Source organism: Pteropus medius, unplaced genomic scaffold (genome assembly GCF_902729225.1).
Source record: "Pteropus medius unplaced genomic scaffold, Ma_sr-lr_union100, whole genome shotgun sequence".
Lineage (NCBI taxonomy): Eukaryota > Metazoa > Chordata > Mammalia > Chiroptera > Pteropodidae > Pteropus > Pteropus medius.
Window position 1 is genome coordinate 12,853,459 of NW_024346062.1, and position 26,158 is coordinate 12,879,616.

At 34.8% G+C, this 26,158-nt stretch overlaps 2 protein-coding genes and 1 pseudogene across 22 annotated transcripts in view; 2 read left to right on the forward strand and 1 right to left on the reverse strand.

Annotated features, from left to right (window-relative positions):
- Window positions 1–5,563, reverse strand: part of KIAA0825 (KIAA0825 ortholog) — a 355,235-nt gene extending 349,672 nt beyond the window's left edge. For 9 of the 18 annotated variants that reach the window (XR_005655479.1, XM_039875086.1, XM_039875080.1 and 6 more), the window contains exon 1: window positions 4,951–5,136. The gene's annotated coding sequence lies outside the window, so the exon portion shown is untranslated. The other 9 variants (XM_039875075.1, XM_039875073.1, XM_039875071.1 and 6 more) reach the window with 5 other exon arrangements.
- LOC120612696 (uncharacterized) lies at window positions 3,644–3,762 on the forward strand (annotated as a pseudogene).
- Window positions 5,105–26,158, forward strand: part of SLF1 (SMC5/6 complex localization factor 1) — a 64,684-nt gene continuing 43,630 nt past the window's right edge. For all 4 annotated transcript variants that reach the window (XM_039875088.1, XM_039875089.1, XM_039875092.1 and 1 more), the window contains exons 1-4: window positions 5,105–5,235; window positions 13,086–13,199; window positions 13,370–13,445; window positions 16,249–16,489. In XM_039875088.1, the coding sequence (XP_039731022.1) occupies window positions 13,086–13,199; window positions 13,370–13,445; window positions 16,249–16,489 (431 nt within the window). In that variant the 5' untranslated portion in view covers window positions 5,105–5,235. The remainder of the gene's footprint in view (window positions 5,236–13,085; window positions 13,200–13,369; window positions 13,446–16,248; window positions 16,490–26,158) is intronic.

Consider the following 26,158-nt stretch of genomic DNA (forward strand, 5'->3'; position numbering starts at 1 on the left):
GGTATGGTATTTTGTTTTGTTTTCTGTAGAGCAGGCATCACAGAGGGTCATGGAGCAGAAAGGGGAGATCCTGGGGGAGCCCAGTATAGGAAGGGGAGGCAGATCCAGGTCTGCTTCCACCTTGGGGGGGGGCAGGTGTCCTGGAGTTACTCCTGGCTGGGGAGAGCCCACGGGTCCTCTACCCAATCTACCTAGTGACTTCGGATAGGGAAACAGGCTCAGAGAGGAGCAGGTGATTGCTTAGAGTCACAGACATCAAGAAGGGGCAAGAGCCTGGGAGGGATACCTAAGGGGAAGGGGAAGGGGAAGGGGGAAGGAGGAAGACGGAGCAACAAGATCTCACAGCTTGAGAGACTCAGGAGTACCTGGCTGCCATCACAGGTGGGTCCCAGCACCCAGCCCCAGCCACTCAGACAACATACTTTTGGATCAGTCCCAATGTGAGTCCATGTCTCCTCAGGGTGGAAGCTCAGAAACAGGATGGCTAGATAACTCCTCAGAGCCCCCTTCCCCTTCTGGGCCAGAATGAGACATCACAACCATTCCAGTCATCTCTTTACTAGGAAGGAAAGAGGTGATCTTCAGCCAGGAGGGCACCCCGCTGGCATGGCCAGTGATGAGCTGGGGCTGGAGTGAGATAATGGGCAATTTTTCATTTTCTTTTTGGCTTATTTATATATTCGTATATTTCTGTAACAAATGAGTATTTCCACAACAAAGAAATCAAATGCCAACCCCACCTTCCACCCCATCCTGGTTATCTATACAAGTCATTGCTTATTGTAATAAAGCCTCACATCTATAACAGTACTATACTGCTATCTAGAGCTTGCCCTGAATTCAGCTTTTTTACCTTTTTTAGCCTTCACCCATCCTACATATCCAAAGTGAAGTAGTCCCTATTTTCTTTTCTGACATCTTTGTATCCTCCTATGGAACATTCTTCCCTTTTGTCCCACTGCCAAAATCCTCACCATCCTTTAAAGCCCAAACTCAGCATTACCTTCTTCATGAATTCCTTCCTCATCTGTCCTCCTGGAAGCAAAATTTCTTTGTTTCCATTATGTTTTGTTTTCAATGGTTTTGTTTTCATGTAAATTGTCCCTCAAATAAGAACTATTTGTGTATATAACTTTATCTTTCCTAGTAGACTGTAAGTGAAAACACTTGTCACCTTTGGCTAATTTATAAAGCATTTTTATATCTACCAATTTTCTTTTATCTCGACAAGATTAGGGAGAAAAGAACCAATATTTATTTAGTGGCGACTGTGTGTCAGTCAGTGTGTTCAAGGCTTTATATATATCATTTCACTTAACCCTCACAGCAGTTTCATGGATTCATTTTACATATGAAAACATAAGCTCAGAAGGTTCATTGACTTACTAGGGTCATAAACTGGCAAAAGGCATGAATGAGTTCTTTTGAAATTTTGGTCTTGTTATTTCCATTACAAAAACGTGCACACCTGCCAATGTGGAAGATACCAATAAATACATGTAAAACTCCACTCATGGTTTTCTAGCACACTAGAGTTGCTATATTCAGATAATACTTGAGAGTCAACTAAAACCAGAATTATAGAGCTAAAATGGACCTTATAGATGATCTAATCCAATCCCTTTGTTAAAGATGAGAGAGAAATATGATCCTCATAGAAATCCATCTCATCTAGTAGTAAATTAGAGCCAAAATTAAAACTCAACCAGAGACAATATAGCAAAGTGGTTAAGACTGTGGTCTTTGGAGTCAGCATTGATTCAAATCACAGCTCTGATACTGAATGACTATGTGTAACCTATGTTGATTAACAAATCTTATTTTTGCTTTTTTTTTTTCATTTTTAAAAGAATAATTATACCCCATAGTGCTGTGAGGATTAAAAGTAACATCACATAGCAGAGATTAAGCAACAATAAATATCTGGTATACTCTCATAGCCCATCTCATTGTCCAATCTTTACAGGATACCACATTGCCTTTTATGGATGACTGTGGAGTAGGCATTGTATTTCAAGGTCAAAATGAATAATGATAAGTAGGTATGAATTTATGTGGTAAGTCCCTTTTAATTTTTTTTATTTTTAACAGTAAGGCATATATATGTTTACACTGTGTGTTCACCTCCCATAGTCAGATTTCTTTCTGTCACCACATATTTGACCTCCTTTAACCCATCTACTTCCCCCCTACCCTCTGGAAACCACTAGTCTATTGTCCATGTCCATCACTAAGTTCCTTTTTAAAATCTACATGCACAAATATTTTTCTGCAGACAAAAATCTTTAAAAGAAATTGTTAATTTCATATATGTTTACTGAGTTCCTACTTTTACGTCAGGCAAAGTGCTAGATGTTGGGTGTAAGATTGTGAACAAAACTGACATAATCTCAGCCTTCATAAGCACTGAAATTTGGTTGAAAACAATTTCACTGAGATGTACCTATGGAATATGCTAAGCAAGCATCTTTCATATAGTTAAGTCAATACGATGTAATAAAGTACACATTAGAATTTAAGACTAGTTAAAAAACAAACCAAAAAAATAATTTGAGACTAGTTGTACATATATACATGTATCTTTCAATAAAACAAGATATTCTTTAGAATTAGAATTAAGTTCTGTCATTTCCAGTATTGGACATTTCAACCAGATTTTAGTGAATTCCCTGACAATTAGAATATTTCTATTCCTCTACATTAGAATGTTGGAATGGGTAGGTTTAAGCATATTCTCTTAAAATGAGTAATAATTACCATCTGTCTGAGGGTCGTATGAGTAGAAGACAACAGTTTTGCCAATAACCAGTAAATAATAATTCCTCACGGGGTATTACAAAGTTCAATTTTATGAATATATGCTCATGCACTCTTTTCCTTTCTCTATACATACACACATACAAATATATATGTATATAAATGTGTGTGAAAAGCTGCTTAAAGAGATAGTTGATACTCTGGACTTAGAGTTACTAATATAATGATGATCTTTAGATTGCTTGTATTTGTTTAAGATAGGATGATAAAATGTTCCTTAATCCTTAACACATTAACATAAGAAATTAATCCCTTAATTCCTTAACACAAGAATGTGACGACTATCTATACAATTTTACCTGAGAGTGAAATGATTATTATGAGAGGAAGTATAGACCACAGTTTAAAAAAAAAAAAAAAAAAAGCCAAAGTGTGGAGTCAGGTAGACTGGGTTCAAATCTCAATTGCCATTTAATTGTATAATTTGTGGGAACATCTTTGAATTTCAGTCACAATATCTTTGAGTCTCAATATAAAATGTTTGCAACATAGGCATAGTATGATTTTTCTTGTAGAACTGTAATAAGTTTGAATAAAATAATGAATTTAAAGTGCCTGGCATCCAATAGTTATTTGTGGTTAGTATTAGTGATCGGCTATACTAATTCAAAAGGAGATATCACAAATCAAGAAAAATGATTTAAAAAAAATCACTACTTGTCTAAAAACTAGTTGCTGTATAGAAACATGTAACCTCCCTTAAATTATTATAACCCTTTCAACTGGAGAAATAAAGGAAAAACACAAGATTCAATAAAAATGGTAAGAAAAAGGACTCAAGATATCTTAAAAGTTGGTTGAATTATTAATCAAAAAGATTAAAATTGTCTATGGCCACGCTACCCTGAACAAGCCGGATCTCGTCTGATCTCAGAAGCTAAGCAGGGTTGGGCCTGGTTAGTACTTGGTTGGGAGACCACCTAGGAAGACCAGGTGCTGTAGGCGTAAAAAATAAAAAAAATAAGGGATTGTAAACTGACGAGGTCCTTGTAATCTGTGAGGTCAATCAAGGGTTGCCTCGCCTAAAATAAATAAATAAATAAATAAATAATACATTTTAAAAAGACTATAAAATCAATGTGCTGTCCTAAACATGGTGAATTACTCTCAAAAAGTAACAAGGTACTTGCTGATGCATCAGGGGCCTTGAAACGAACATACTGCATTTTTCTTTATGGTACAGTTATCCCTACAACTCTTTGGAACTGGCTGTTTTGAAGAAAAATCAGCTGCCTTTTCTGGTAAAGAGGGTGATTATTTAAATACTTGGTGGTGAGTGAAAACTACTTACTGAATAAACTATTACTCAAAAAAGAAGTTGCCAAGGTTCACTACATCGTGTTTTTTAAATCTTCGGCTAAATGAGCACCTTGCCTCATATTATCCTTTCTTGGAAACAATTTCTCTTTAAAGCTTTTCTAGCTACCTCAGAATTCTCCTGAATCTTTCTAGCTACCAAAATTCTCCTGAATCTTTCATTATGGAGGAAGCCTGCAGCAGTGAGCCAGCACTTCTGAAGGCACACCTACTTCTTGATGACTGGTGTTTTCAAAAGGTAAAATGTGTTTTAGATCTAAAGCCCACTCTTGTTCTCATATCATTAGCACAAAGCTAGGAAAACAAAGTCTGTCACCCAATTCAAACTGCTGCAGGAATGTTGAATTAATTCTAAATCGGGTAAGACCCCTTCACTCCACTTCCAAAATGTTTGCTTCCCAGGCACTGCAACCCAGGGCAATGGTAACAGTACTCAAGAAGAGGATGGTTAAAGCAGTTCTCGAAAATCGAGGACGACCGAAACCTGGCAACAGGAGAGTAAGGACACTCTGATTATTGATAGAGAGACTCAAAACTAAACTGAGTCACGGTATCCGATGTGTTAGACCTTGCCCCAGGGGCACTTGGGACCCAAGGTCAACTTCCAAGCTGGAAGTAGATACTGTGAGTGGTGAAGGTAAGCAGGATTCCAGGGCCTTCTCTGGCAGCACAGTGGTTCAAGCACCACAAGGCTGGATGAGGTGGGGGACTACTGGTTCGGCCCTCTCCCGCCCATTTCTTGATTCAGCCAAGATGAGAGAGTACCGGCCGGCTGAAAATACCAGGCCCAGGAGGCAACTCAGAAAAATCACTTACCAGTCTCCCACCTCCACTTTCCAGCGCTGATCTAACAGCAGCAGCCTGGCCCTCCGGCCAGAATCCAGCCAGGAACCCTCTCAGAACACCCTGACAACGGCTAGAGAGCGTCAGTGACAACCACCCGGAAATGATAGAATAGCTTCCGGGGCCACTGAGCGCGCGGCGGGAAATTATTTCCCAGAGCCCGGATTAGTGAAGCAAGGAGTGCTGCAGCGGCAGTCGTCCACCTTGTCACCACCACCACCACCTGAAGGAAGCAGCCCAGACATTCCGGCCGGGAAGGTAAAGGGCCTCAGCTCGGAAGACACAGTGTACCTTGACTGTGGGGATGTTTCCTCCGTGCCTCCAAAGTTTCTTGCCGCTCCCGGCTGTGAGGCTGGGAAAGGGCTGGGGTGAGCGGCGCTGGGGTGAGCGGCGGTGGGGTGCCTACCTCTCACGCTTTCCGCAGCCGCTGTTCCCTCTCACTCACCCGACTCGTTGCGAAGTGCCTGCGTTGTTGGGCTGCAGTTGCAGACTCGGCTCCGCCTTGCCGCGGGAGGACGGGCACTGAGCCCCTCCCTGCAGTGCTGGGCTGAGCCTTTTCTCTGCTTCGCCTCCTGTTTGCGCAGCTCCATAGCTCGATCCCCTGCCAGGAATGTGCTAGGCCACCCGCGTCTCTCGTTTCCATAGAACCGACTGGGACGCTTCTCCCTGAGTCCCAGATTTCTTGGCTGCTTTCCATAACTTTGCGTCACTGCAGGTGGCTGGGATCCCCCAGGCCCACCTTGTGACAAGGAAAATCGTGTCATTCTTCCTACGAGAATTTTAAAACTTATCAGATAGTGATGATCGTATCTATGCAGGCCTTTAAATGTAACACACACACACAGACACACACACACCTTTTCCTTAAGGGTGGGGAGATTTTAAATTTTAGCTGCTTGAAGGCTGGGAAGAAGACTTAGTGGTTATCCTGAGATTTTATACCCCCCCAAAGCCTCTGATTAAATATTGACAAAAATTTACCCAGCCTCAGGTACTCCATAGCAGGAATTTTACCCAGAAATTAGATGGAGCTTGGTTTTGGAAGTGCCGAGGTGTTTTTTTTGGTTTTTTGTTTTTTTGACAAGTGACTATCTTATACCAACAAAAGAAAAAAAAATGTTTCTGTTGAGACATTAGGAATGAAAATTTAAACAGTATAGTATACGTGTGGCAGACACTGGCTTCTGAACTTTTTCATTTATGTTATTACGTTATGCCTCAATTCCTAGAAGTATCTTTTGATGTGCAAGATGTTCTTGTCTTAGGACAGACAGTTCGACTAACCTGTATTACAGGTGTTCAGTACACAGTTGATAGTTTGGGGTGGATTTTTGTAAGGGAGTGAATTTGATTATGTCTAAGTTAACTCAGTATTAATTTAAAAACTAGGAAGTTCAGATACTTGAATGTATAAATGTTTATTGTAGTCTTCAATAATGCAAATAAGCCTCTATTAGACCTGTTTTTTTTAAATCCAGATTTTCTTCAGCTATCTACTTAAGTTTAATTATATGATTGTATATTTTCCTGCTTCTCTAAATCATGTGAGTCTGAAAAGGTGGTCAAATGGTTACTTTTCATAATCAAAATTCAAAACTTTAATATTTCATAATAGGTATCCAGTTTCCACCAATATCTAAAGACATTGATTTTTAATAAACCTATATAGTAAGGCTTTATTAATTCAACAGTATTTTCTTGATTATTCCAAGGTAGTCTTTTCACTATTTAAAGGAAACATTCTTAAAAACAACTCCATATAGGCTCTGAATAATAAAACCTAAAGATAATGAAGAACCTTCTTTCTCAAAAATATTGCTAAAATGGAATATTAACTGTTATTATAATTGACTCTCCTTAAATATGCTTATGGGAAATATATGCTATAAATGTACTATGTACTGTTTCTTACCTTCTAAGGACATCTTACTGCTTAAAAGTGAAATGTCCCTAAAACTATTAGGTTCATGTAGTGTTTATATTACAACTATTTGAAATAAAAAAATACAATGTTATTTTTGGTAAAAAGCCCATATAAATTCTAGTGATTAATACGAAACTCATTTTGAGAATTTTGAAAATAATAAACTTTTTCATAAGAAAAAAATGACACTCTTTAGATTGTTTTTAGAAATGTTTTGAAATTTTAGACACTGTTATTCTGATAATATAATGTTTAAATCAGTGATATTGCTGATCTAAAGTGTTTCCACCTTCTAGTAGATTCTGTTTCATGCATATTTTTCTGTTGTACAGACTGAAAGTAGATTGCTTTGTAAAATTGCTTAAAAGTATTAGATTAAATTCTGATAAGTCAAAATGGTATTGTAGAAAGGCATATTTTTTTTTTAGAAACAGACTTAGATCTTGGAATCTTGGTTTCACCATTTGCTAGCACTGTACCTTTGAGCTAGTTTCTTATCAGATTCTCTAGTATCTTCATCTATGTGTGAAAGGTAAACAGCACTTAGATTGTTGAGAAGGAAATACATGAAGTGTATAGACCACAGTAGGTACGCAGTAAAAATGAAATCGAGCTCGTTCAACTTTAGACCTTATGCTCCTACTAAGTAGTACAAACTTCCCAGGATACTAAAGCAGGTTTGACTTTTCATCCCCCATGGCTAACCAGTACAAACTATCCATTTTTTTCCCTGAACATCATACCTCTTGACCATATTCCCTAAGGGTCCCTTTATCCCTAAAACTAGCATCTCCAGTTCAGCCTGTTTCTTGGACAATACTGGATAGATTGGACATTTCTATAAATCCTCTTAGACTCTCATTTCTTCCTTACCACAGTCACTTTGCTGTTACTTTCCAGTTCCTCCTTCTAATGCCAAATTTACCATCAAAGAGACTTATCATGACTGCTTCTTTCCCAAATAATGCCATTGAAGTAAGAACATCTCTTAAGTCTTGTCACTGGAGACCTCAGTCAAATATTAATTTATATATATGTACACACACACACACACCTCACTCATATCTTGGAGAGATGGGGAAGGAAACAGACCCTACATCTAAAAAAAAAAAGAAAAAAAATTCCAAAGGCTAACTGAATGAAATTAAGCCAAAGGCAGCCTAATTTGGCTCCTAAGCTCCTAAATTCTACTTGATTTTATGGTATACAGAGCCAAATAGTATTTTACTCACACAGTACAAGTACTGTGATTTATGTCCGTCCACCTTTTGGTTAAAACAGGGATCCAGCACTTTGACTCTTTAGTTTTAGCACTTATTTACTTTCTCAGTTAAATTATTTAGATAATATAAATCATGAAAATCTTTCAAACTTGAATTCAAACTTGAATTCAAACAATGTTGGTTGTATTCAAGGCTTGGTATATTTTTTCTAGAAGGAAGTTTAAAAGTAATTTGCTCTATATTAAGAAAAGTTTAAAATCTAAGTTCACATGAATAACAAACATCAAGAAACCACTAGTGTGCCTTAAAACCTCAGACCCTTAAATACATGGAGAATATTCAATGGCATGGAAGAATTATATAATTTTATATAAAAATTAATATACAGAACTATATAATATCTAAATTTTGTGATCTATTTTCATACAAAAAACCTTCAAGTCAAACCCTTTCCCCTGTCCCTAAATGTTAACAGTGTTATGACAGGGTGAAGGAATTAGATGTGATTTTAATTTTTCTATATATTTTGTAGTATTTTTCAAATTTTCTATAATCACGTGTTAATTAAAAGGCAAATGAGTAAAAGTTATTTTGGGGGAAGCTTTTAGTTCTTAAATGCCAATAGATAAATTGAACTTTTTAAGAAATCCCTTAGTTAAAGCATGTAACTTATAAGATGCATTATATTTTTAAAGTTCTAAAATACCATATGGCTGGTCATAAAAGAAACTGTAATATAGAATGGGAAAGGTTTCTTCTTCTTTTCCTACACAGTCCTCTTTAAACATCCCTTTTAGCCCCTCTCGGTTCCCGCATCTTCCTCTTTAACCCAGCTGTTATAACCCTGCTCTTTCACCCCACACTCCTGAACCATACCTTTGTATTTATATTCCTGCCTCTACTTTTTTCTTAGTTCTCTTTTCAACATTTTCTGGTTATGTATCACTTTCCTTAAGTATGTTATAGTTAAGTGTCGTTATAAAGAATTCATAGGACCTAAAAAGCTAGTGCAGAATATTCTTAATTATGATGAGTGCTATAGGTTTATTTGCATTTCAAACTGGCACCAACTGCAAAGGAATTTCAGGCATCAGGGATTGGCCCATGTGGGAGATATTTTGGGAAAGTGCACACCACAGAACCAGTTGCTTGCTCTGCATAAATGCCAGCTCTCTTCACAGTCATTATCTCCTTAATTGTATTATATGGTTCAAGGTAAGTAACTAGATTTTCAAAAAATTAATACAGAAAATTTAAAAATTACTGCAAAAGCATTTTCTTGTAACCAAGAATCTAGTATATAATTTTTATTTTTTGACAGTAAATAAAAACATTTAACTGTTAAATAAATGTTCTTTTTGTTTTTTTCCCCCTTTTGTTGTGTTAGGGTAGTATCTTCTGTGTGAATGTTTGAAGGACCACCACCTAAAAGTTGTAGAAAAATCTATAATTTCACTAGAAATACCACTGGTATAATTGCACTGCAATATATTTACTTGTGTTGGAAGACTTCTAGCAGTTAGCTCTTGATCATTTATACCCTAGAACCTATCACCTACACAAAACTTGACCCTACTTTTAAGGACTTTGAATTTTTCGGTCATCAATAGGTATTATACCAGTTTTGTATAGTGCTCTCTTTGAGTTCATTGACATATCAGGTTATTGTTTTATTTCCTTAATCCTGCAGGGTCATAGGAAGAACCATTAAACCACTAATTTTATCAATACAGATAAACCTATCCACGTATCTGTATGTCTATGTCTATTCCCCTGTATATAGATATCAGTTTTCCCATGGAACTTTAATGATTTATATCTGCAATCTAGGCTATTTGTGATATGAAGTATTAAAAGGTATTGCTAAATGTAAATACTGTGGCTTCAAGATCATTTTATTATAGGAAGCCATTAGATTAGGATAATGGAATTTGTTCTTTAAAAATCTGTGCTGCTTATTGTGTGTCATCACTGGGATTCAAAATTCTGTGAAAGTTTATCAAATAGTCTAGTTTTTCTGTAGACTGAGTAAATATTGTGCATTCTGATTTGTTTTTAATATTCATATTTGTATATCGTTTGAATCAGGATGTCCTGTTTTTTCACCTGTATTTCTTCCCTTTCCTCTTTGCTTAATTTCAATTTTATGTTTAATTGTTATTCAAAGAAAAGAAATTGCTTCATAAAGTCTTTGTTGATTTCTACTTTTAAGCACAGTTAGTTCTCTTTTTATTTTACTGTGGACTCTGACAGAAAATGCTGTTAAATATACAAAGTGGGTATTTTTATTCCATTATAAAAACAATATAATTTAAGGTGAAAACTTTGTATTATATACTGACTCTAATTAAAGTCCAAATCACTTAATTTATGCATTGAACCAAAATATGTTAAAACGTCATCCTTTAAGGATAAACATTCAAATTGTAAAGTAGCTATTATTGACCTAAAAAAGGAACATAGTATGATAGATTTTTTCTTACAGTTCTGTATAAGCATATTTAATTCTCAGGAAGCAGAAGAGTAGAATTTAAAGGATGGTCTTTAAAATTTTTTGAGTGGTGTCATTACAGTGATTTTTCTCATTGCTTTCTGTATATTCTGATTATTTAACACTAGTTTCTCTCTATCAGTAATTTAGAGTAGCCGGATAGGTAAGATTTTAGGTTTTTAATGCTAAAGCCCTTTATTGGCCACATTTCTTGAAATAGACTACTAAATAGCTTTTGAAACTCTTAAATACATAAATAAAATTCAAGTAGTAGGTAAAAGTGACTTTCAAGAATACTTGAAAGACGAAAATATGAAAATACTCTTTTCCACTAGAATACCAAGATGATTTTCTTGTCTAGTATTTCTGAAAGGACCTATCATTTTCTAAAGGAGATTTGCATAAATGATCTATTTAAATCCCTAGCATTAATGAAAGCAGCATTTCTCCATAGTTATGGTCATATGCCTTATAATCCACATGTGGCTTTATTATATGTGTTAATATGTATTCTGCACCAGACTAAGATCATTATTATCTCTAGAAACAGAGCATAGTCTTCGTAAAGTTTTTATATATTACCAGTCTATATTAATGGGTATTATCACTCAAGGACTATGTTATGGTTAAAAAAATTAGATGATTAATATAATGAAGAGTCCCTTACACAAGAAGCTACTTATATTTTATTTACTGGTGATAGTATTTTATATATGACTATTTCAGAAGACACCAAGCTCTACTATGTACACTTTATAATTTTGTACTGACCAGATCCTTGTAACTTTAAAAATCTTTTTGTTTTGTTGAAAAGTCTTATCCTTAAAGACACTTTATATTCTGTATGTTGAATTTTAGAATATTGGAGGGTTAATACATTACATTCCTTTTCCTCCTTTGGAACCAGTAGAGATAAATAAAAGTCAAATACATTGAGGTCAAAATATCAGCTTTTTTACTGAATAAAAATTATTTCGAAGGAGGTGGCTTTGATGTGCAACTCCAGTGTGCTTCTTAGTACCTAACCTCTAAGTGTTTTACCCGCTCAGGCAGTCAGTGCAGGCTACTACTGGCAGTTCCTTAGGCCATGTCAGAAAGCAAATATGCAGATATACTGAGCAAAGCATATCCAGTTAGTTCTCTCAAGTAGCTTCTCCTCCCAAAGCCAAAGAATGATGAAGGTTAGAGAAAAACCTGAAGTATTATTACCCTAACTAAAGGTTTTCCTCTTAGAAACTTTAAGCAAGGGAAATGAAGGTTCACTTTAACCCTTAGTAATGTTTTAATTGTTTATAGTTAGAAATTCTTTCAAATTTTACTCTAAAAGCACTCGCCACCTTTATATAAATACATAGATGTGGTTCATATATAGTTAATATAAATATATATTTAGTCTGAAAATAGAATCTCTATAAAGAACATTTTTTTACTTCACCACTTGTCTGTTTCTAGTCCTGAGTTAGTTATAATTTTGAGGTTTACTTTTAATTATCTTGAAAGAAACCGAATGCTATTGCTCTGCCTATGACATTAGTTAAATACAATCCAGAGCTGTGGTGATAAAATTGTAGGAGAAATAGAAAATTACCCTGATTTTCTAGTCCCTACTTTCCTCACCCATAATGAAGAACTACATTTCCTCCAAGATACTATCTATTTCTAAAGTTTTAACTTCATGTAAACAAAAAAAATTGTATTCTAATCGGAAATACTGTGAGACTTTCCTTTCTTGCTTAATAAATGTGCCACCTCAATTACCACTTGTTTTGTGAACTACATTTAAATATGGATTAAGGTCCCTATCAAAAGAAATTTGAAAGCCACGATTTTTTTTTCAGTCTACTTTAGGTGATGAAATTAATATATATAATATATAATATATATATATTATATATATATATAGCAGAGTTAAGGAATGTAGATTGGGAATAGTGTCCAGGTTCATTATATGTATCTACTAAATAATTTGGTATAAATGCTTTGGCAGCATGAGTTTCTCCAGTGACATACATAGTCTTCAATATCTGTCATAGACTTTAAAAGCAATATAAAATCTGATTTTTGTTGTCCACAAGTATACTTATTTCAGAAGATCTTAGCAAAATCAGTACTTGTAAGATGAAGCTAATATTATTACTCTAACATTTATGTAAGTATCTGTCCTTTTCTGAGGAATTATATTCATTCATCAGTGTATTTTAGTGGAAAGTAATGCAAACTTTATATGTTCAAACCAGAAAAAAAAGATTCACTTTATATAAGGTCACATTTTGAGAAGATAACTTTTAAAACTAATTTCTATTGTACATAAGGGATTTTAATACTGACATTTATAATTAATCTTACATGTTTAGTTCAATGTATGTTTAATGGTTTCAGTTTTTATTTTTAGCACTCATAAATAAGAAAAATAATAATGTCGACCCTGTGAATAATCTAATGTTATCTTCTTTATGTCTATGTATGTTAGATGGAAGGTGGTGCCCCAAAGCATATCATCCAGATGACAGGATTTAAGATGGAAGAAAAGGAAGCTCTAGGCAAATTGCTTTTAAAACTAGATTGCACTTTTATTAAGAGTGAGGTGAGTATAGAAACTTAATTATTAAAATGTCGAAGATACAGAAAAATAACTAGAATTGAAATACTGTCCTAAAAATGATAACATGCTCTCTTGCAATTATAAGGAAAAAAGAATGTGTTATAAAGGCTATCTTACCTTAGTAACATTTTTATGTGGATTTTTCCTTCTAGAAATACAAAAATTGTACACACCTTATAGCTGAACGCCTATGTAAGAGTGAAAAATTTTTAGCAGCTTGTGCAGCAGGTAAGGTAACTGCCTTCCCTCTACCTTTGAAAAAAATATCTTCATGTTAAAGATAAAGTACCTTAGTCCCGGGTAAGATAGTATGTTTATATGTATATCAACCGTAAAGGTGTTTTTTTCCTGATATTTTTCTGAAAATACTTATATTTGATATAATACTTTGTGCCTTATTTTTCCAAGTAAAACTTTGTAACACATGAGAAATGTATTAAATAGGCAGAGATATTTACTTCAAATATTTTCGTGTAAGTGCTTCATATAAGAAAATATTTTAATGAAAAGATTTGGAACAAAATGCCAAAAAGAAGCTATTGAAGCTCAGCTGTTGTCAGTCAAGTTTCTTTCCTTTGATCTATCATTGGAAATAGTTAACATTTTTATCCTCTTTCTGCTCCTTCCCCTCCCCTCCATGCTGTCAATCAATGATCATCCTATTTTTTTCCCCTAAGATTTTAAACTTCATAAACCCAAATTACTACTTTATATCCTCCTGTCTCCCTTTGTCACAATTGATATTCCTTTTATAGTTTTCTGTACTATGATTGATCTAGTATATCATTAGTCCTCTACTTGAAAAACAAATTATATTTAACTGAGGTGAACTTACCATTTTTTAGAGTAATTTACAAGAAAAACACTTGGATTCATTATTGCCAACATGATTGAAAACATACACCGTCCTTGCTGTTTAAAAAGATCATTGATAACGAAACTACAGAAAGTTTTTAAATGTCATGAAAAATTCTCTAATTCAAAAAATTTGTTTTAGAAAGTATAACAATGATGTAGCGTTATTGAAAAAGTTTTTAACACGAGTAAGAATATAAATCTAACCCAAAATAGTGACTAGCAATAGTAATTATAATTTAAGTAATACTATATTTTACTAAGCCTTACATGAATATTTTATCTACTAATAATTAGAATCATAGGAAAGATTATATACAATGTTTAGTGATATAGGCCTCTCACTATCAAAAGATTGGAGAAAACACAGCATAGTTCAAAGATAATGTTTATAATGTAGTTTGAGTTTCATGTTGAGAAAGATTAATTTTTCAATTATAGTTGACATACAATAGTTATTATTTTCAGGTATATAACATAGCGATTAGGCATTTATACATCTGATGAAGTGGTCACCCCAATAAATCTAGTACCCATCAGGCACCATACATAGTTATTACAATATTATTTACTATATTCCCTATTCTGCATTTGTTACATCTCCGCATTGTTTTATAACTGCCACTTTGTACTTCTCAGTCCCTTTTACCTTTGTTGCCCATCCCTCCACCCCCCCTTATTTTATTTGTTAGATTGCACATATAAGTGAACTCATATGGTAGTTGTCTTTCTCTGACTTATTTCACTTAGCATAATACCCTGTAGGTACACCCACAGTGTTACAAATGGCAAGATTCATTCCTTTTTTATGGCTGTGTAATATTTCATTGTCTATACGTATCACATTTTCTTTATTCATTCGTCTGTTGATAGGTTGCTTCCATGGCTTCTTGGCTATTGTAAATAACTTTGCATCAAACATAGGGGTGCATATTTCTTTTTGAATTAGTGTTTTGGATTTTTTTTGGATAAATACCCAGAGTTAGAATTGCTGGATCATATGGTAGTTCTATTTTTAATTTTTTGAGGAACCTCCACATTGTTTTCCATAGTGGCTGCACCAACTTACAGTCCCACTAGCAATGCATGAGGGTTGCCTTTTCTCCATGTCCTTGACAACACTTGTTTTTTTATTTATTGATGATAGCCATTCTGACAGGTGTGAGATGATAATCTCATTGTAGTTTTCATTTGCGTTTCTCTGCCGATTAGTGATATTGAGCATCTTTAATGGGTCTGTTATCTATCTGTATGTCTTCTTTGGAGAAATGTCCGTTCAGGTCCTCTGCCTATTTATTAGCTGGATTATTTGATGTTGTATGAGTGCCTTATATTTTTTGGATATTAACTCCTTATCAGATATGTTGTTTGCAAGTATCTTCTCATTTAGTAGGTTGTTTTCATTTTGTTGATAGTTTCCTTTGCAGTGCAAAAACTTTTTAGTTTGATATAGTCCCATTTGTTTATTTTTGCTTTTGCTGAAAAAATTTTTAAGACCAATATCAGACTTTTTTGTCTATCTTCTAGGAGTTGTGGTTTCAGGTCTTACATTTAAGTCTTTAATCCATTTTGAGTATATTTTTATACATAGTATAAGAAAGTGGCCTAATTTCATTTTTTTTTTTGCATGTATCTCTCCAGTTTTCTCAGTGCCATCTATTGAAGAGACTTTTTATTTCAATGTATATTCTTGCCTCCTTTGTCATAGATTAATTGACCATTTAGGCATAGGTTTCTTTCTGGGCTCTCTATTCTGTTCCAATGATCTATGTGTCTGTTTGTATGCCAGTACCATGCTGCTTTGATTACTCTAAGCCTGTAGTATAGTTTGATATCAGGTAGTGTGATACCTCAGTTTTGTTCTCCTTAAGATTTCTTTGGCTATTCAGGGTCTTTTGTGATTCAATATAAATTTCAGGATTATTTGATCTAGTTCTGTGAAAAATGCCATTGGTATTTTGATAAGGATTGCATCGAATCTATAGATTGCTTTGGGTAATATGAACATTTTAACGATGTTAATTCTTCCTATGCATGAGTATACTATATCCTTCTATTTATTTGTCTTCTTCAGTTTTGAGAAAGGTTAAATTTTATTTGATATTTGGTCTTTACTGTTTACCACTTTTCAGAACCAAATTTTTTGTGTGTGACTGATAGTTTATTTGCTTTTTAGGAAAGTGGGTACTAACTAAGGACTACATAATTCATAGTGCCAAAAGTGGCAGATGGCTTGATGAAACAACTTATGAATGGGGATATAAAATTGAAAAAGATTCCCATTATTCACCTCAAATGCAATCTGCACCTAAAAGATGGCGTGAAGAACTGAAACGCACTGGTGCTCCAGGAGCCTTCCACAGATGGAAAGTTGTCCTCCTTGTTAGAGCTGATAAACGAAGTGATTCTCTTGTAAGGTAAGATAGGTCTTATAAAAGTGAAAGCAGTTAATGAGAGAACAATTTTGCTTTGCTTGAGTACTTTTTTGTATTTCTTTGCAATTATTAGTTTAGTTCAAATGACCCATGGTGGTTTACTCTTAACTCCTAATTAAGCCAATCACACATTTAATTTGTTTGTGTCTAATGGAACAAAATATATTTTATATTGTTGATTTAAATTATTCTTGTGGTCTTTATTTTACTTTCCATGATATTTCTTTTGGCCAAGTTGAGCAAAACAATATTTTTATTTTTTTTAGTTTTAAAGCACTTTTAGATTGTTGCAGGTGAAATATTACATTATCACAAAGATTTTTTTCTGGGTTTATATAGTGTAGTCTTCATGGTTTATATATTTGTCATGATTTCATTTTTTTATCTTTTATATTTTTAAAAGGCTTCTTACTGAGTAAACTTATTCTAAGATTGCCATTACTTTTTGCGGGGAGAGGTACAGGGTTTTTCAGTCACCTTTACTGAATTGTAATTTATAAACAGTAAAATGCATGCATTTTAAGTATACATTTTGATGAGTTTGGACAAATTTATACACTCATGTTATCCCCACTACAATCGAGATCTGTAAGATTTACATTATTTTACAATGTTCCCCTGTGTCTTTGTACATTTACTATTGTACCAATACTAGACAACCACTGATTGTCACTGTAGCTTAGATTTGTTATGTTGCCTTAGAGGTTCATATAAATGGGATTATACTGTATATACTCCTTTGATTTTTGACATTCAGCTACCTTGTGTGTATCAGCAGTTTATTTCTTTTTCATTGCTTAGTAGTATTCCAGGGTATAGATATATCACAATGTTATTTATTTACTCATTGATATGCATTTTTTTCTGTTTTTCTTTCTAATATGAATAAATCTGCTGTTGTACCTTTTTACTTACCCACTAACAATACATGAGAGTTCCAATTTCTTTGTAGTTACTTGGCACTATTTTTTGAAAATCATTTGACCATATTTGTTCATGGACTTCTTATTCTGTTTCACTGATATCTATCGAGACTGACAACACAGTTTTAATTATTGTAGCTTTATAGTGAATCTTGAAGTCAGGTAGTATGAATCCTTCAGCTTTGTCTTTTTCAAATTGTTTTGAAGATTCTGGATCCTTTATATTTCCACATACATTTTAGAATTAGCTGGTCAATTTCTACAGAAAAGCATATGGGGATTTTAACTGGGACTGTATTAAAGCTATAGGTCAAGTTGGGGAGAACTGCGATCTTAACAGTATTGAGTTGTCCTATCAACAGACTGACTATCCCTCTAAATCTTTAATTTGTCCTTAATGTTTTATACTTTTATTATATAAATCTTGCACATATTTTGTTAAATTTAATCTTAAATACTTAATGTTTTGGGATGCTATTATAAATGGATTGCTCTGAAAGTTTTATCTGCATCTGTTGAAATAATTTGCTTTTCTCTATTTTCTGTTAATATGGTAAATTATTCTGATCAATTCTTATATGTTAAACCAACTTGTAGTCTTGAGATAAACTCTACTTCATCATACTGTATTATCCATTTTTAATAATTGTTGATTCTCTTTGAAAAAATTGTTAAGAATCTTTGTGACCTCAACCTGATAAATGACTATGACAAAATGTAAAGTTAATATCATGTTTTTTTCCCCTCCATAATTGGGAACAAGACAAGGATGATTACTCTGTCCATTTCTATTCAGCATTTTACTAGAGGAATTAGCCAGTGCAATAAGGCAAAAAAAATAAGAGGCATAGAATTGGAAAGAAAAAATTTAATGATTGTTTTTATTTCTGAAAGCTCTGGTCATATACTAAATAGTTTATGAAAAAACGCTATTTAACTAATTAGTGAATCGAGCAAGATCACAGGATAACAAGTCACTTTGTAAAAATTGTGTTTTTATATGCTAGTGATGAATAATTGGACATTGGAATTTAAAAAGCTATATAACCTTTCGTTTTTTAGCAGTTTGATTGTGTCCAGATGTGTATTTTTTTATTGTTTATTATTTTTTTATTTTTCAATTATAGTTGACATTCAGTAATATTTCATATAGTTTCAGGTGTACAATATAGTGGTTAAACATTTTTATAATTTATGAAGTGATCCCACTGATAAGTCTCGTACCCACCTGGCACTATATGTGTTTATTACCATATTATTGACTATATTCTCTATGCTGTACTTTATAACTCTGCGACTATTTTGTAACCACCAATTTGTACTTCTTAATTCTTTCATCTTTTCACCTACCCCTGTACCCCTCTCTCATCTGGTAATTTTCAGTTCTCTGTATCAGTGAGTCTGTTTGTTTTTAATTTATTTTGTTTTTTTGATTCCACCTATAAGTGTGGTCATATGGTATTTATCTTTGACTTATTTCAGTTAGCATAATACCCTTTAGGCCCATCAGTGTTGTCACAAATGGTAAGATTTCATTTTGTATGGCTGAGTAATATTCCATTGTATATATGTTCCACATCTTCTTTATCCAGATGACTATTGATGGGCATTTAGGTTGCTTTCAAATCTTGGCTATAGTAAATAGTGGTACACAAAATAGGGGTACATATATTTTTTCAAATTAGTGTTTCGGATTTCTTCAAATAAGTACCCAGAAGTGGAATTGCTAGGTCATAAGGTAGTTCTATTTTTAATATCTTGAAAAACTATAGTTGCTGCACCAATTTGCTGTCCGACCAATAGTGCACAAGGATTCCCTTTTCTCCACGTCCTTGCTAACACTTGTTTTTGATTTATTGATGATAACCATTCTGACAGGTATGAGGTGATAGCTCATTCAGTTAAAAAAAATTTTTTTTTTACTTTTTTATAGTTTTATTTTTTTCGATTATAATTGATATACAATATTAGTTTCAGGCATACAACACATATAGACACTTCTATAACTTATGATGCGATCACCCCAATAAATCCAGTACCCATCTGACACCATACACAGTTATTACAATACTATTAACTGTATATATTCCCCATGCTATACTCTATATACCCATAACTATTCTGTAACTACCAGTTTGTACCTCTTAATCCCCTTTCCTCTTTACCTATTTCCCATCCCATAATCTGACAACCATCAAAATGCTCTCTGTATCTGTGCGATTGTTTGTTTTTTGTTTATCCTGTTCTCTAGATTCCATATATGACATTTGTCTTTCTCCGTCTGACTGACTTCAAGCAGCACAATACTTTCTAGGCCCACACATGTTATTGCAGCTGACAAGATTTCATTTCCTTTTATGGCTGAGTAATATTCCATTGTATATATACCACCTCTTTATCTGTCCACCCATTGATGGACACACAGGTTGCCTTCATATCTTGGCTCTTGTAAATAATGCTACATTGAATGTATGGGTGCACATATCCCTTTGAACTCGTGTTTTGGGTTTCTTCGTATAAATACCCATTGTAGGATTACTGGGTCTTCCTTTTGTCTCTTGTGATAGCCTTCGTTTTAAAGTCTATTTTGTCTGATATGAGTATTCCTACCTCAGCTTTTTAAAGTTTTAAAGTCTGTTTTGTCTGGTATGAGTATTACTACCTCAGCTTTTTTCTGGTTGTTTCCATTTTCTTGCAACATCTTTTTTTCATCCCTTTACTTTCAGTCTGTGTGTATCTTTCGATCTTAAGTGAATCTCTTGTAGGCAACATATGTTAGGGTCTTATTTTCTTATCCATTCAGCCACCCTATGTCTTTTGATTGGGGCATTTAATCCATTTACATTTAAAGTAATTGTTGATAGATATATAGATTTTTCCATTTTGTTATTGATATTTTTCATTTTTATTTTTTCTTCTTAAATCCCTTTAACATTTCTTGTAATAGTGGTTTGGTGGTGATGAACTCCTTTAGCTTTTTCTTGTCTGGGAAGCTCCTTATCTGTCCTTAGATTCTAAATGATAGCTTCGCTGAGTAGAATAATCTTGGTTGTAGATCCTTGCTTTTCATCACTTTGAATATTTAGTGCCAATCCCTTCTGGCCTGCAAAGTTTCTGTTAAGAAATCAGCTGACAGTCTTCTGGTATCCTATGATGCGACTGTTGGTATGCTTAATGTCACAGAGGCCCCTTAAACTGTCCTCATTTTTGGATTCATTTTTTTCTTGCTGCTGTTATGATTTGGTGTCTTCTGCTATATTATCTTCTAAATCGCTAATTTGATCCTCTGCTTCATCTAATCTGCTGAATCCCTCTAATGTAGTCTTCATTTCAGACTGGTTCTTTTTTGTTTTCTGTATTTTTATGCTTTTTATCTCTTCGTTTAAGTTCTCACTGAGTTCATCCACTCTTCCCTTAATTCACTGAACATCCTTATAACCAGTGTTTTGAACTCTACATCAGGTAGATTGCTTGTTTCCATTTTATTTGGTTCTTTTTCTGTAACTTTGTTCTGTTCTTTCATTTCAGATGTGTTTGTCTTCTCATTTTGGCTACTTCCCTGTTTGTTTCTATGTGTTAAATAAAGCTGCTATGTCTCCCAGTGTTAGCAGAATGGGAGAATTACAGAATTACACCTTATATAATTGGTGTCCTGAGGGGCCTAGTGACACAATCTTCCTAGTCACCTGAGCCAGGTGCTCCAGGTGTGTCCTTTGTATGGGTTGTGTGTGCCCTCCTGTTGTAGTTGAGCCTTGGTTGCCGTTTGCACATCAGTGGGAGGGATTGACCCACAGGATGATTAGTTGTGAGGACTGGCTAGTGAGTACAGTGGAGAAGCTGTTGTGCAGGGGCTGACCCTACAATGCAGGATTCACTTTAGCAGGGCTCTGGTGCCTGCCCTGTCTGCCTCTTGGATGTGTCATCCTCAGGTGCGGCCCCAGGTGGTGCTCTGGCTCAGACAGAAGTTGGCCACCAGGCTTCCCTGCCCTGGGGCCTCCTGGGAGGGGCCCAGCCACAGGCCAACAGACTTCGCCCAGCCTGGGGCCACCTGGTATGAACCACCAAGAAACCTGCAGATGGCCGCCACTGCACTGGGCTTCAAGGTACCTTGAGAGGCTAAGCCACAAACCAAGGCTGGCACTGCTAGTGATAGACCTCGGGGCTGTTCAGCAAGAAGTATGGGGCATGCCAAGACCAGATGCTGCTTGTTTGGGTTTTGTCAGCCTTTGAGAGATTTTAGGAAGTCCATAGCATGAGCCAAGACATGGAAAAGACATTGGATGCAGCTAGTGGACCTGTAAGTTGAGTGAAGTCTCAGGGAATCACCAGGGTAGGGTGACCAGTGTTAGCCAAGCTGTTGGAGACTCAGATATAGTGGCTCCCTTCGTATGCACTCCTGGAAGGGAGAGGACTCAACAAAGAAATAATGGATTCCACCAGTACTTCTGTATGAGAGAAAGCTGCCCCTCCAGCCCTCACCCTGAAGCTGGACAATTCATTTCCTCCCCATATGTCCCTGGCACCCTTGAAGCTGCTGCCTCAACTCTGGAGCTCAGAGCAAGTGAGTCCCTTAGTGCTTAAGTTTGTGTGTGGGCTCTCTACAAGGAATGTCTGGGACTTCATAATCTCTGCTGGTTTTCACAGCCATAAGTTGTATGGACTTTTGGCACTGGAACACTGGGCTGGAGAGCCTGTTCTTGAGCTGTGACCCCTCGCTTTTCCTCGGGAGCCTCCGCAGCCGAGATATTTCTCCCAATTCTCACCCGCCAAATACAGATGTGAGAGTAGCCTGTTTCGCGTCTCCCTCTCTCTTACCAGTCTTGAAGTGGCCTCTATTGTGTGTCCCCTGTTAGGACATCAGGTGACTCCCAATGATGGTTATTCTGTAGTTTAGTTGTAATTTTGATATGTTTTTGAGAGGAGTCAAGTACAGCATTTACCTACTCTGCCATCTTGACTAGAAGCCCCGTTACTTGTTTATAATCTATGTTTATGTTATTGGTTGGGGTTCTCTGAGCTTCTTGAACGTGTGAGGTTTTTTGTTCTTATTAATTATGGAAAATTCTTAATCATTATCTTCTATTAAGTTTTTTTATTCAAGTATAGTTGGTATACAATACTATATTGGTTATATTAGTTTCACGTGTACAATATAGTGATTCAACATGTTTATGCCTTAAAATGTGATCACCCCATTATAGTAATCACCTGTCACTGTGCAAACTTTTCACAATATTATTGACTATGTTCCCCTGCCCCTTTTCACCCATCTCTGTACCACCTGCCTTCTGGTAACTCCCTTTTCTCTGTTTTTGAGTCAGTTTTTGTTGTTTTGTTTTTTGTTTTTTTTTTAATTCCACATATAAGCGAACCATATATTTTCTTTTTCTGCCACTTATTTCACTTATCAAAGTACCCTCTGGATCCATCCATGCTGTTGCAAATGGCAAGATTTTATTCTTTTCTATTGCTATGTAATATTCCATTGGGGGGGGTGTGTGTGCGTGCACACATGCAGGTAATCATTCATCTGTTGATGGACACCTAAGTTTCTTCTCTATCTTTCAGCTGTTATCTTTTAAATATTTATTCTATTTTTTCTTTTGGAGTTCCATCCCCATACATTAGATCATGTGATTCTGTCCACAGTTTTTGCATGCTTTGTTCGATTTTTCTTTTTTCACCTTTTTTCATTTTTGTAATATTTTGGATAATATCATTTGGCCTATCATCAAGTATAATGATTCATTCCTCAGTTGTGCACAGTATGTTGATAAGCCTGTCAAAGAACTTCTTTGATATAATATCTCTTATTTCTACATTTCCACTGTACTGTGCCGAATTCTCCATCTCTTAAAGCGGATTGTTCACCTTTTCTTTATATCTTTTAACATGTCATTCACAGCTATTTTAAAGTCACTTTCTGATCATTTCAACATCTGGGTCATCATCAATCTGTGCTATTTATTTCATTATCTCTTGACAATGGTTTGTGTATTTTTCTTTTTGTATATGCCTGTATTTTTTTATTATATGCATAGACAGTCACATATGGGAGAACAGTAGAGGCTGAGGTGAATATCATTTATATCCAAAAATGAGCTTACCCCTTTTGTAAGTCAGCTAGTATGGGTTGCCAAGTTAATCTCATCGGTTGTTGAGCTTGGTTTGAGTTTTCTTTTTCTTTTTTTCTCTTTTCTTTTTAAATTAATTTTATTATGGTGACATTAACAAAATCCAGTAAGTTTCAGGTATACACTTTAGCAGCAAGGTGTATATATATATATATATATATATATATATATATAGTATTGTGTGTTCACTGCCCATAGTTAGATTTCTTTCTGTCACCACATATTTGACCCTTTTACTCCATCTACCTCCCCGCCCACCCCTCTGGTAACCACTAGTCTATTGTCCGTGTCTGTGAGTCTCTGTTTGTTTGTCCTGTTTGTTGCCGTGTGTGTGTGTGTGTGTGTGTGTGTGTGTGTGTGTGTGTGTGTGTGTGTGTGTGTTTCTGCTAATACCATGCCATTTTAATTACTGTCCCTTTGTAATATAATTTGAAGTTGGGCAGAGTGATGCCTCCAGCCTTGTCCTTTATTCTCTGGATGGCTTTGGTGATTCGGAGTCTTTTGTGCTTTCATATGAACCTGATGAATTTTTGTTCTATTTCTTTAAAAAATGCCGATGGGATTTTGATGGGGATTGCATTAAATCTGTGTAATGCTTTAGGTAATAAGATCATTTTAACTATGTTGATTCTTCTAAACAAGAACATGGGATATCTTTCCATTTCTTTATATCTTCTTCAATTTCTTTTAAAAGAGTCTTATAGTTTTCATTATATAGGTCCTTCACATGTTTCATTAGAATTATTTCTAAGTATTTTATTCTTTTTGTTGCAATTGCAAAAGGAATTATTTTTTCCACTTTTTCTGACTGTTCATTATTAGACTATAGGAACGCTATGGATTTTTGAACATTGTTTTTGTATCCCAAAACTTTACTGTATTTTTTTTTCTTTGTATCTAGTAGTGTTTTTGTGGAGTCTTCAGGGTTTTCCTTACAGAGAATCATGCCATCCCCAAATAGAGACAGTTTGACTTCTTTATTTCCTATTTGGATGCCTTTTATACATATCTCTTGCCTGATTGCACTTGCTAAGACCTCCAGTTTTATATTGAATAACAGTGGTGATAGTGGACAGCCTTGCCTTTTTCCTGATCTTAGAGGAAAGATTTTTAGTTTTTCACCATTAAGTATAATGTTGGCTGAGGGTTTGTCATATATGACCTTCATTATGTTAAGGTACTTTCCTTCTATACCGATTTTGTTAAGTGTTTTGATCATAAATGGGTGCTATATCTTGTCAAAGGTTTTTTCTGCATCTATTGATATGATCATATGATTCTTATTTTTTAATTTGTTTATGTGGTATATCACATTAATCAATTTGCGTATGATGAACCATCTCTGTGCCCCTGGGATGAAGCATACTTGATCGTAGTTAATAATCTTTAATATGTTGCTGTATTCGGTTTGCTGGTATCTTATTTAGGATTCTTGTTTCTGTGTTCATGAGAGAGATTGGTCTGTAGTTTTTTTTTGTGTGTTATCTTTACCAGATTTTGGTATCAGGGTAATATTGGCCTCATAAACTGCGTTGGAAAGTATTGTCTCCTCTTCAGTTTTTTTGGAAGAGTTTGAGGAGAAGAGGTATTAAATCTTCTTTGAATGTTTGGTAGAATTCACTGGTGAAGCCATCTGGTCCTGGACTTTTACTTTTTGGTAGATTTTTGATGATTGTTTCAATTTCCATACTGCTGATTGGTCTGTTTAGATTTTCCAGTTCTTCTTAATTCAGTCTAGGAAGGTTACACCTTTCTAAGTACCTGTCCATTTCTTCCGGGTTATTTAATTTGTTGTTATATACTTTTTCATAGTAATATTGTATGATCCTTCATATTTTTATGGTTTCTATCATAATTTCTCCTCTTTCATCCCTGATTTTTTGTTTATTTGTGTCCTTTCTCTTTTTTCTTTAGTGAATCTCACCAGGGGTTTGTCAATTTTCTTAACCTCAAAGAACCAGCTCTTTGTTGCATTTATTTTTTTCTATTGTTTTTTTGTTTTCAGTTTGATTTATTTCTGCTCTAATTTTGATGATTTCTTTCCTTCTGCCAATTTTAGGTTTCATTTGTTCTTCCTTTTCTCGTTTTTTAAGATGAAGCATTAGGTTGTTTACTTGGGCTCATTCTTGTGTTTGGAGATAGGCCTGTAAAGATATGAACTTTCCTCTTCTGACCGCTTTTGCTGTGTCCCAAAATTTTTGATAAGTTGTACTTATGTATTATCATTCATTTCTATGTATCTCTTGATCTCTCTTTTTATTTCTTCTCTGACCCAGTTATTCTTCAGTAGCATGTTGTTTCATCTCCATGTATTTGTGGTTCTTTCCACTTTCTTTTTACGATTGATCTCCAACTTCAAAGCATTATGATCAGAGAATATGGTTGGTATGATTTCAACCCTCTTATATTTGTTGAGGCTATCTCTGTGTCCCAATATGTGGTTAATCCTTGAGAATGTTCTATGCGCACTAGAGAAGAATGTATAAGCCGCTGTTTTGGGATGAAAGACTGTAAATGTCGATTATGTCCAGTTTGTCTGAAGTGTCATTTAAGGATGTTAATTCCTTATTGGCTTTCTGTTTGAATAATCTGTC